The sequence below is a fragment of the Pecten maximus genome, chromosome 3 (genome assembly GCF_902652985.1).
Source record: "Pecten maximus chromosome 3, xPecMax1.1, whole genome shotgun sequence".
In the NCBI taxonomy this organism is placed as follows: domain Eukaryota; kingdom Metazoa; phylum Mollusca; class Bivalvia; order Pectinida; family Pectinidae; genus Pecten; species Pecten maximus.
The window spans coordinates 22,675,944-22,688,757 of NC_047017.1; the positions used below are offsets into that span (position 1 = coordinate 22,675,944).

The following is a 12,814-nucleotide window of genomic DNA, read 5'->3' on the forward strand; positions in this document are numbered from 1 at the left end:
TAACTGTACTTTGAATTCCTCCGAGTGCATCCTGTATGTTAGTCCCTATCCTTGACATGTTCAGACATAACACAACAAGGGGCCCGTTAGGGATATCAGAGGTTTCCGTACACTGCCGTATGGTGAGTTCAGTGTTGTCTCTCTCAAGCATTCCTCCGACACGTCTTTTCAACTCCTTCGTGATCATATCCACCATCGCTTTTCCCATTCCACTTCGTTGTTTACAAAGTCCCATGACTGATATAATTAAAAAACAAAATATTGTCATTATTATTTTTGAGGTTAGTAGTTCATTGAGGAATCATCTGAGCCAGTTTAGCTTTATATATCAAATATCACGTTATAATGGTGAATTATTATTCTTGTCCTAACTAAATGTTCCTTTGTAATTTTAAGTGACTTCATCTTTTGAAAGATATAAGTATATCTCTAAAATGAGATAAGGAAATATGCTATCTTGTTGTGAAGCCAACTGTCAACTATGCACCTATATGTACCAAGAGTTTGTACTAATGCTTCCGAAGCAAAAATTGGCTAATCATAACCATCGCCTAGACATTCCTTTCAGAAAAAAAATATTTGAATTAATCTTACTTTTTTTCTGGACTGTTCAAAAATGGATAAATAGGAGTACAATTTACTCAAGGCTTTACTTGACCAGTATGTTTGATATTATTAAAGTAATAAAAGATTTTAAACATATAAAAGAATACTATTTTGGAAAAGAGTTAACTCTCCATTGCATGGTATGATTATATTTATGATGCTTTATCTATAGAATTCTATTAGCATATCTCCCTTCATCAGTTAAGTAAACTCGGACTGCAATAAATAAACATATACGCAGTGGAAAAAGGCTCAGCGGATTAATGGGGGCGGAAATCGGTAACATAATTATGACGTCGTCTTTTTGTGACGTTACCGGAACGTCACTTAGACGGCGCCATTTTGAAAAGACTGATCAATGCAATTTTAGCGTTTTCTCCTGCTACACGATGATCTCTGCACACAAAAAAAAAAAAACTAACGTCAAGTGAGAATTTTGTTCAAAACTAAACTGAATATTGCAGGAATTGGTGCTTAGTTAACTTCACCACGAGGTAAACTAAGAACAAATGGCTGAAGCGTACAGTTCTTGGAGAACATTTGACCACGTCACTGCTAAATCTGTGCTCGACAACCATAGTTTATCCGAGACAGAAATTCTGGATTGTGAATATATCAATCATTTCAAAACGTAAAAAGTATCTTACAAAAATGTTGAGTTGTTTCTTTTATTTTCTTCTGCTGTATGAAAACGATGTATTTGATTTAAATATAAGGATCGTACCTCATTACGACTGCGTATACGGTAGTGTGCCTGCAGTTGGCAACGAACATATCCTATGGAGCGCTAGCGCGCTTACCATACTGTAACAGGGTGTACTCATTGCACTAGGTCACACTTGTTTGTGCTGTTTTGGATGTACCCGTGTCACCACGGGTATATCGTGTCGTGAGCGAGTTGCACGTGATTCCACCTGCACACATCACCACCCTGTCTACCCTGTATGTCCCATTCACTTAGCACTTAGCTGCGAAGCAGGACGGAGCTCCTGCATAGATATATTCTATATGGTCACAGTATTGCCTTCCTCTCCGGTCGCTGGTAAGTACCTGTATACTAATCATATAACTGTGTAACAGTAGCTCCGTCTAAATGCATTTTTAAATATACCATGCTATAAATAGAAACCGAAACTACACCTGTACATATATATTAAGTGATAGTTTCGTATCTTCTATTGCAGGTTCATATATATATAGATAATAAACACATTGAAACCATAAACTCGTGTCGAGTTGTATCGCCCAGCTAGAAGGGTTACAAATGGCGCCCAACGAAAGTTAGAGGTGAACCAGTGGCCCATTGACTACTATACGACGGAAGTCGACAATGCAGGCAAGGGGGATAACGCCGGATTACGTCCGACGGCTATAATGGCCGCATATGTGCAGAACAGTTATTTGTAAATGTATAGAGTCGGAGCTTGCGAAGCCCTGGATGATGTCCGCTACATGACAGTGTGTTGGATGATGTACGGAGGATGGTGGTGAAGAGTGTTGTTATTTCGGCGAGGTCAAGGTGGACCAGGACGATATTTTTTGTGAATCTAGACATTATATTTATGGAAGCTGACGGGGTTGACTGAACATTGCAAGTGTATCTAACGTTATACCTCATGTTATTCATATATTATATACCATACTTACTATTTATCGTGAGAAATTCTAGTCTAGTCATTCATTTCAACGCCGTTGTAATTTATAATTTTGTCAGACTGTCATAAATTCGTAACATTCATTTACACTCTGTACAAAATGTACATTGTTAAAATATCTTTGATATTAGCTACTGACATTTACGTAAATATAACTTGTTATACATATAAATATTATTATGTTGTATATTGTGTATAGATATTATCTATCGTATTGACATATATCAATGTGTATACTGATAGGATACTTGATGTTTGGGTTTACCAGGGACCTGTGAGGGAAGCCTGTGAAGCAGTTTAGCAAATTGACATCTGTTCTCATTCATCATTTTGTATCCTGTGCACACTCCCAGCCCAGTCACTAGAGAGAAAGAGGTATTGTATGCATGTTGTGTTACAGTGTATTTTGTCTATTGAAGTTCATGTTTTATGTCTGTCCACTACTTTTTGATTTAATGCACGAGTACACCAAACTTTTGATATAAACCATAATAATTGTGTAACTATTGTAAACTCTTATATATATCTGCTGTGAAACTAGTTGTATTGTTTATATTTTGGTCATTCATGACAAATGAGTCTAAGTAAACTTAAGAAATTTCTTGAGAAGCCTTTGAATGCACCAGATTCTCTTAAATTTACCCCAGTGTTGTTAACAAGTAGTAAGGGTTTTTCACTGGGGAACCATTTAGATATAATTGAGTGTCTGGGAAACAAATTTGATTTCTATTGTAAGGCGGGTGCTAAATTTGACCAAAGTTATAGCTGGCTCACTAAAAATTTGTCAGGGATTATTGATAAACATGGCAACATTACATTGTATATTTGGTTAGGTACGTGTGATATTACTACTAAGAGAGGCCCATTCATCTCCTTGAGTCACAGTACTGATGAGGAATGTTCTGATTATTGCAAATTCCATATTGATAGATTAGTGAAATTTATATCCACATTTAGTAAGGTAAAACTTGTATTTCTAGAGATTCCGCCATATTCAATTAGGGTTTGGAATGCCTACAAAGGCCACGCAAACCCAGAGTCCTATAACCAGCAGGATGTTATTTTGGAAAATCGCAGAGATTTTAAATAGTTATATCAAGGACATAAATTGTAGGTTAGGTGTTCATTCTTTGAATTTCAGGTGCGATTTGCTTCAGTATAAACGAGCAGGTCGTAAACCAGTCATTAATTACTCGTTGTATAAAGATGGTATACATCCCAGTCCTGTCTTAGCCAGGTTTTGGATGAAACGTTTAGTGGCTAAGGCATTTGTTGATTGCTGCTAGTTGTGTATTTATGTAGTTTTCATTTATTATACACTGCTAGGTAGGGGGCTCCCCAACCACAGTAATTAAATGGAACTTTTGTAGATTGAGTATATATGTTGAATTTCAAGTGCAGTTTTACTTGACATTCATAGTCCTGTTGTACTTTGCAGGATTTTATATTTATTTACTTTGTATATTGTATATTATTCCGTTGTATTCCAATGGCGGAAGTAGTAGGAGCACCTTCCAAAAATCCTGACAATGTCAAGGAGGAGGAAGGGGAAAAACATGTAGAATCCGAGGTCACATTGACTGAGGAGCAGTTGTTAGAGGCTCTAGCAAAACTTGGGAAGTACAGGATTACTCCTGTTACTGATGGGGGATCACGCCTATGCATAAATTTAGTTTTGTTGGTACAAGCCAAACACATCCACCAGACCACTCTGGCCATGGTACAAGTATGTATGGCGGTAATACTCAATATATCCCTAAGGTACCCCAGTTTTCAGGGGAGGAGCCACCTTTAAAAGGAGATGTTTCCTATGCGGAGTGGAGGTATGAGATCAGATGCCTCAATAGAGACTCTGATATCACCTCCAGCACCCTTGTGCAGGCCATTAGGAGGTCACTTCGTGGTATTGCAAGGAGGACTCTTTTAACTGTAGGTGATAAAGCCTCTCCTGTGGAAATCTTGGGGAAATTAGACTCTTTGTTTGGGGATATTTCCACACATGGAATGCTGATGCAGGAGTATTTTTAACTCTAGTCAGAAATCCAATGAATCTGCCACTGCATTCGGTTGCCGGTTAGAGGCTTTGCTGCAGACTGCTATAGAGAGTGGTTCTCTACATAAGTCGGCTAAAAATGACCTAATGCGTCATACGTTTTGGACTTCCCTGAGATCTGACAAACTTAAGAGTCAGACTCGTCATAAGTATGACACGATAACTAGCTTTAATGAGCTTTTAAGGGAAATTCGAATAGTGGAGAAGGAATTAAATATCTCCTCTACTGCAGGTGCAAGCCAGCCAAAAAAGGGAACCAGCATGCCATTAGTGTTGAATCTGACCCACAAATTGCTTCTGTTACTGAGATGGAAGATAAGTTTGTTAAAAAGCTAGAAAGTCTAGAGCAGAAGAACTCTCAACTTGAAAGTAAGTTGGACAAAATTTTGAACAAACTTGGTTCACAGTCCACAAGTGATAAAGCAGATGCAGGTCAAAGTCAGGTCAGAACAAAGGTCGTTGCCGTGGAAGTTACAACAAGTCTAGAGGCCGTGGTAAGTGGAACAATAAAGGGAAAGCCAAAAATGAAGATCACCCAAACTAGATACAGTCTCTGCTAACGGCCAATCAGGGACTGAACATAAGTCAAAAGGCCAAGGTCAAGATATTTTAGATAGATTATTGGGTGTGTCGAATGAAAGTCCTGTTTTTGTCGAAGGTCAAAAGGTCAAAGCACTAATAGATAGTGGTTCGATGGTTTCTACTCTATCAGAAAAGTTTTATACAGGTCTTCAATGTAAACCTCTACTCCAGAGCTTAGACACTCTAGGATTGGATGTTACAGTAGCTAATGGTTCAACTTTGAATTATTTAGGCTATATAGAGTGTGAAGTTGAGATTCCGGCTATGGCAGAACAAGCTTTCCAGGTACTGATGCTGGTTGTACCCAACACAGAATATAACAGTACTTGTCCTGTTATCCTGGGCACCAATGTCTTTCGCCTAGTTAAGAGGGCAACATTGGAGGATTCAGTAGTACATAAAGAGTGGCAGGCTGCAGTGGATAGTATCTCCTGTTCATTCGCAGTGAGAATGTTGAGTAAGAAACCTGTCACTATTGCTCCCTATACAACTGCTGTCATAAATGGAATAGGGTGGTATTGAAAATATTCTGGTGATAACTGATCATTTTACCAGGTACGCTCAGGCTGTGCCCTGTCGGAACCAGACAGCACACACAACTGCGAAGGCACTTTATGAACATTTCATAGCCTTTTACAGTTTTCCTGAACGTCTCCATAGTGATCAGGGTCGCAACTTTGAGAGCAAAGTTATAAGAGAACTCTGTAAGATCGCAGGAGTTCAGAAAACCAGAACTACCCCCTACCATCCCATGGGAAATGGGTCAGCTGAACGGTTTAACCGTACACTTCTTGGTATGCTGGCTACCCTTGAGGAGCACCAGAAAGTGGACTGGAAGTCTTATGTAGCGCCATTAGTCCAAGCCTATAATGCTTCACGGAGCGATGCCACCGGTTTCTCACCACATTTTTTAATGTTCGGTTGGCATCCTCGCCTGTCTGTGGATGTTTTCCTTGGAACAGACCCTTGTGAACAAGGGGCGACAGACCATGCCTCGTACGTCAGTAAGCTTAGAGATAGGATGAAATATGCCTACAAGGTTGCTGGTATTGAGGCCGCCAAGGTGTCTGCACGCAATAAAAGTCGTTATGACAGGTCGATTCGGGAGTCAAAACTCGAAATAGGAGATCGTGTCCTTGTAAGGAAGGTCGGTCTAAAGGGAAAGAACAAATTGGCAGATAGATGGGAACAGGAACCCTACAAGGTTATCAATAGGCCTAGTAGTGATATTCCTGTATATGAGGTACAACTTGAGACCGGAAAGGGACGTAAACGGACCCTACACCGGAATATGTTGATGTACTTCAATGCTATGCCCATAGATGTCCCCATCGAGGAGAGCCGCTGCAAAGCAAGGTCATCCAAGCCAACTCCCCCTAACCAAATCGACATGTCCTCTGGATCGGAGAGTTCTGAAATATCAGAATCCGATGAGGAACCTGTACAGCGACAAATTTCCAGGAAACGTCCAGAGAGAAAACCCCATACCCTGACCGGTACTGCCCCGAAACCTATATCCATTGAGGTCACAGATCACGATGAGGGTGTCAGTGTAGTGGAACTTGGAGACACCAGTGTAGAACTGGGTGATATTACCAGTGATCCAACAGTCTCAGATATCGGTGATCTTGAGGGAAGTTCCCTCATAGCACCAACACAGAGCCCACCAGTGGTTCGACAGTCCACTAGAACACGTAAACCACCGGATAGGTACGGTCATTGGGTACTCTCTCAACAGGCTGAGCTGATGAGATCTGGTGATCATGAAATATTCGTGTAGAATTCTAAATTGTGATAATTTTATCTTGGTTTTATCCTTAACTTGTTTTATAAAATATGTCTCCTATTCGCCTGTGAGTAGGTAGGGGGCTCCCCAACCACTCAATATCAGGTGTTGTAGGTAAATCTAGTTTGTATTTTATCACTAAGTTGTTTTATAGATGTTACATATATTGTTCTTACCAGAACAACTTTCTGCAGGTACATATAGACTCAATGAGATTGGCCTTGTGAATTTGTGATAACCTTTCCGGGTGAACTTAAACCGTTTCGCCCAAATATGTAGTAAATCTCCTTGTCTTTTGTAAAAGAGTACAAGTTATCATATGGTTGATATAAGTGCCTTATAGCCTTGGGTACTGAGTCTGTGCGCCTAAACTTCATTGTTACTAGTACAATGTTGTGACACACTATCTATAGGTATATCTCATTAACTTGGAATATGTATTCCTATAGTCAGTGTCGCTTATAACCCTTGATGTAGATAACCAGTATAGTATGACAACACTGGGTACATCCTGGGAATGTCGGGTGTCATTCAAGGAAAGGGGGGGGGGGGGGGGGGGGGGGGGGGGGGGAATATGTAACAGGGTGTACTCATTGCACTAGGTCACACTTGTTTGTGCTGTTTTGGATGTACCCGTGTCACCACGGGTATATCGTGTCGTGAGCGAGTTGCACGTGATTCCAGCTGCACACATCACCACCCTGTCTACCCTGTATGTCCCATTCACTTAGCACTTAGCTGCGAAGCAGGACGGAGCTCCTGCATAGATATATTCTATATGGTCACAGTATTGCCTTCCTCTCCGGTCGCTGGTAAGTACCTGTATACTAATCATATAACTGTGTAACAGTAGCTCCGTCTAAATGCATTTTTAAATATACCATGCTATAAATAGAAACCGAAACTACACCTGTACATATATATTAAGTGATAGTTTCGTGTCTTTTATTGCAGGTTCATATATATGTAGATAATAAACACATTGAAACCATAAACTCGTGTCGAGTTGTATCGCTGAGCTAGAAGGGTTACCATAGGAAATGTGTGTTACCGACTGCGGGCATACTGCCATATACGCAGTCTTAATGAGGTACACTCCTTAAGTATCATATGAGATAATATTTGTTCACAGAAAAGAATGACATTTTCACTTTGATTTCAACATTAGTATCCTTTTTCTTGTCAACATTTTTTTTATAAATGATAAATTAGTATAAGATTTGTAACGCAGGTATTGGGTATCCAATTGAGATGGTATTAAATGTAAACAGAAATATATTCCATCGTTATACTATAGTCTATAGATATCATTGAAAGTAGGTTTGTCATACCTATTTCTCTTTTGTTTTTTTTTCTGCAGCTCTTTGATCTGTGTTTTCATCAATTTGACTTCTTCATTTTTCTTGCCTTCAATACAAGATCGCTAATGGTTAACGAAGTAAGTAAAATACTTATCAACGAGATATTTATATTTCAACATTATATCAAGTGATCTTGCAATTGATAAAATGAGCATCTTTGACTTATGCATAATTTTTCTTGTAATAAGTTATTTGTATTGATAGTGGAAACTTAACGAACGCATTTACGCAGATCATTAAAGACAGAATTTAACAAATTTATTTAGTAAATGTTTCAAGTACGGTGACTCACAAAGTTCGGCATTTAAGGCATTGTTTTCTTTTTGCGATATCTCAACGTTATCTTTGAGATTTGCAATGTCTCGCATTTTTTCTATGCGTTCCAATTTCAAGTCATCAACATGAACGTAAACTTTTTGTAGCTCTTCATTTTTCGAAACTGAAATATATTTTAAAAGACATAGCCGAATTACTATTTCTATTAAAAACAAATTTTACCAGAGCATACTAAGTTTTATTAAGTTGCAAGGGAAGAATTCGAGAATATGACTTTATTTTGATTATATTCTATTTTAAAAAGTTTCATTGTCCTGGAGTGGTAGTTTCGTCTAATTTCTTCATTGTCCTTACTTCAATAAACGATCATCACAGATCTACAAACGGGGCTAACATATTAAATAGAAACGTTGATATTTGAATAAATATCTTCAAGATATACATGAATATTACATCAACGATTTTGATCTATTACTAAACTTAACACTTCGTATTAATTATATATATGAAAACAATACTATTTTGTTTTAATTCATAAACGAAGACTCACCAAGTTCAATCTTTAAAGAGCTGATTTCTTTTTGCATTTTATCGTTGATATCTTTGAGGTTTTCAAACTTTTGCAGCTGTTCTTTGCACACAAATTTCAAGTTCTCAATTTGTGTATTCATTCCTTGTAATTCTTCAGATTTTGAAACTGAAAATGGAAGATATGTCATTTTTATTTACAAGTAGTCTTTTCGTAACACTTTTTGAAAAAAATCTATCATTCTTTTACACCAATTTTAAATGAAAGAAATATCAAAATAATCCAGAATATATATATATATATATATATATATATATATATTTAGACATTGAAGTTGATTATAACACAAATACATACACAGTCCATCCTTTAAACACTTGATTTCCTCATCTCTGTTATCAAAAACAGTTGATCTTGTACGATATCCTGATGATGTTGAACGATAACGTTTGAGTTCTTCGCCCTTCCTTTCATCATCTCTTCGCAGTTTTTTGTTTTCGAGTTGACATGAATCCAGTTGGTTCTTTAAACGTTTATGTTCATCTCCCAGAGAGCGTAATTCGCTTTCATTTTTTTCAAATGTTTTGAGTTTTCTTGACAAATGATCATTCCTGTTTTTCATTTCTTCCATATCAGAAGTTAGTTTTTTCTTTTCAGTTTGTTTGTCTTCAATTTCTTTTTTGTACTTATTTTCCATTAATTTCATATCAGATTTTACCTGATCCAGTTCCTCTTGGTACATTTGTTTCGTCTCCATTATTTCTTGTTCGTAGTATTCCTCATGTGTACAAAATTCCTCTCCTTCATTCTCCGGTTGGGAACGTTCGAGTTGAATTAACATATTGGTTATATCTTTCACAATCTGTAAGCGTTCTGGTGGCAACATTTTTAATGTCCTTTTGTTGTAAGATGGCACATTGCCAGAATGCAGATGTTTTCTTTTGCTTCTCACGGCATCTTTGCAATCTTTGCATAGAATATTTCTAAGCATCGTTTCACCATTACGTAATGCAATGGTGACATTGTCTATTTTACTCATATTCGAAGTCACGAAATCCATATGTTTTTTCATGTCTTTTCTCAAATCCTACAAAATTATAATATATAACTATATCAATCATTATAGTTATTTTATGAAGTGCATTAGTTCATACTTATAATATGTATATAGTAAGTCTCTTTTAATGGATAGTTTCGCGATCTACACATACCCTAGTGGCATTGTAATAACTGAGTTCTTTAAATTGTTGAAAAAAATAATACTGACATAATAATGAAAGCATTATTCTAATACAAAGTCGACAGAATTGGGGTAAAATGAGAAACAAAATATTAGATTTTTTTCTGTTTCTTCGACCACACTGTCCATGCAAATTAAGGTAAAATATGGTCTATGGAACATTCACAACGATAACTAGAAAAGTGACAACAACACATATAAGCATAGACATCGAATACGTCTGACGTCATATGACGCAAGGGATATTTCAAAATGAGATAATGATATAGACTATAAACATTTCCTCGTGGTATTCATGCACCTGCATCGCTTAAACATGTGCGTTGCTATTTTCCCGTCAGAAACCATATCTCTCACGGCAATAGTGATAATGATTAAACATAGGAAAGCAAAACAGAAATATTATTATCTTGAAATGGAGAATTAACACTTGGGAAATAGAAATCATATCGTGTATACAGCTTATTTGCAAGTCGTCCTTGCTGGTTACGTTGTACGTAAAAAACGAGGTAAGCGGCTGATGCTAAAGAATGAATTGTGCCCATGATTGCACGTTCGAGATGATTATTAGGGTTTCTGTCATTTTTAAATATCAAATCACCAATATATCTGAAATGAAGATGAAATTGAGGGATTGTGCATGGTCATAACATATATCTGATATAAACAAAATGTCATATAAAATATTTTTAAGAAATCTTTTAAACTATTAAGACATACCTTTGCATGTTATGATTTTTTTCATGTTCAGCGAACTTAATTTCTCAGTAATGTCCTTTATATGTACATATCAAAAAAATATGTACATACATTTAAAGAAAAAGGGTTGGCAGAGTTGAGAGCTCCACCCCTTGAACAGTTATTGTCCTTACATAAGAACATTCATGCTCCACTGAACTTTTATACCATCGTAAACAGTTTTATAACTATTGTACGCATAATAGTGCCACTTCAATATGTATTATATGTTCATGAAATTATGACAATAGGCTATAATTTGATATACGTATAGATATATTTTTGAAAGAATGCGACTATTAAATCCTTAAAGAGGCTTACACTAGGGATTAGAAAAGTGGAAATTCGCTCGCCAAAGTGGAAATTCCTACCACTTTTGGCTTAACCTACCAGAGGTTTTTAGTAGTTTCCACTTTATTTTTTATATTTCCGCAAAATGTTTCCTATTACCACTGCTTTAATAGTCTTTCCACGGATTTATCATTCTTACCGCTAGCTGTTTATTCTTTCCAGTACAATTTAGTAATTACCACTAATTATATATAATTTGGTTTAATTGGTAAAAGTAGACCGCTAGTAACTATAAATCGTTCATCTGTTTCAGAATACTTGCCGATGGCCTCGTCACGGCTGAGCGCGTTCACCTGTGTGTCAAACGTGCCCCGTGACGATGGCAAGTAAAGGCTTCATACAGTGAACGCGCTGTAAGTTTAGCTGAACCATAGCTCTTGACGACCATGGAATTATTAAATGTATATGAACCAACTGATTTATGGTTGTTTTGTTTTCATTTCCATCCACTATTTTTACAGTTGAAATCAAAATCCTTTGATGTACAGCCGGGGACGTCGTCCCCGATTCAGCGCTGCGTTTGCTGTGGGTACATATCGGTAGGTATCTAGATGTGCTGCTAAGTGAATTAAAATCACCTTGTAAAACCATATGACTATCTTCTGAGAGATGTATTTACCTGAATTATTAAAATGTCACACACAAAGTTGTATTACGGTGTTTGTTTTCACTTCCAACGGAGAGATCTCGACATATGTGTCTGTGTATTGATAGCAGATCGAGAGCACCAACACTGTTACGTAGGTGTGACACGTGGGAACACACTGTAAGTTTAGCTGAACCATAGCTCTTGACGACCATGGAATTATTAAATGTACATGAACCAACTGATTTATGGCTGTTTTGTTTTCATTTCCATCCATTATTATTTTAGTTGAAATCAAAATCCATTGATGTACAGCCGGGGACGTCGTCCCCGATTCCGCGCTGCGTTTGCTGTGGGTACATATCGGTAGGTATCTAGATGTGCTGCTAAGTGAATTAAAATCACCTTGTAAAACCGTATGACTATCTTCTGAGAGATGTATTTACTGGAATTATTAAATGTCACACACAAAGTTGTATTACGGTGTTTGTTTTCACTTACAACGGAGAAATCTCGGCATATGTGTATGTGTATTGATAGCAGATCGAGAGCACCAAAACTGTTACGTAGGTGTGACACGTGAATCTCGGCCGAGTTGTGTGCGCTAGACTTTATATTTTGCTGAAACTGTAATAGATTCTACTGGATTATTCGATTTTAAATGACAATACATTGTAGATATGTTTTTACCGTTTTGCATGACTTCTGCATGTACGGACTATCCGCGTTGTCTTTGATGACCTTTCACCTTCAATAGACGGCGCTGTGTTTAATAACTTCAGGAAGTCTACACAACGGTCACGTTTATAAGGCAAGATTTTGTTTTTTGATATTTGTAGATTAGAGCAATTAGACTGCTAGGCCTCCAACCACGGACTTGGTATTTAGTCCTTGAAAAATACGGCCAGCGACAGCGAGGATGGGATCAATCAATCAATCAATCAATCAATTCTTTTATTCCTCTTGACTAGAGATACAAATTTTTAAACATACTGAAAAGTTATTACAAAATTTATGTAACATTAGCTTTAACTGGCAAAGTCTTTTCTTT

General features: G+C 37.2%; 1 protein-coding gene across 1 annotated transcript; it reads right to left on the bottom strand.

Moving 5' to 3' along the window:
• Positions 1-8,279: 8,279 nt before the first annotated feature.
• LOC117322660 (probable DNA double-strand break repair Rad50 ATPase) lies at positions 8,280-9,928 on the bottom strand. The gene is made up of 3 exons (XM_033877597.1): positions 9,206-9,928; positions 8,870-9,016; positions 8,280-8,482 (listed from the first exon to the last, which is right to left on the bottom strand). The coding sequence occupies exons 1-3, from the start codon at positions 9,918-9,920 to the stop codon at positions 8,280-8,282; spliced, it is 1,065 nt and encodes a 354-aa protein (XP_033733488.1). The 5' UTR covers positions 9,921-9,928.
• Positions 9,929-12,814: the final 2,886 nt, after the last annotated feature.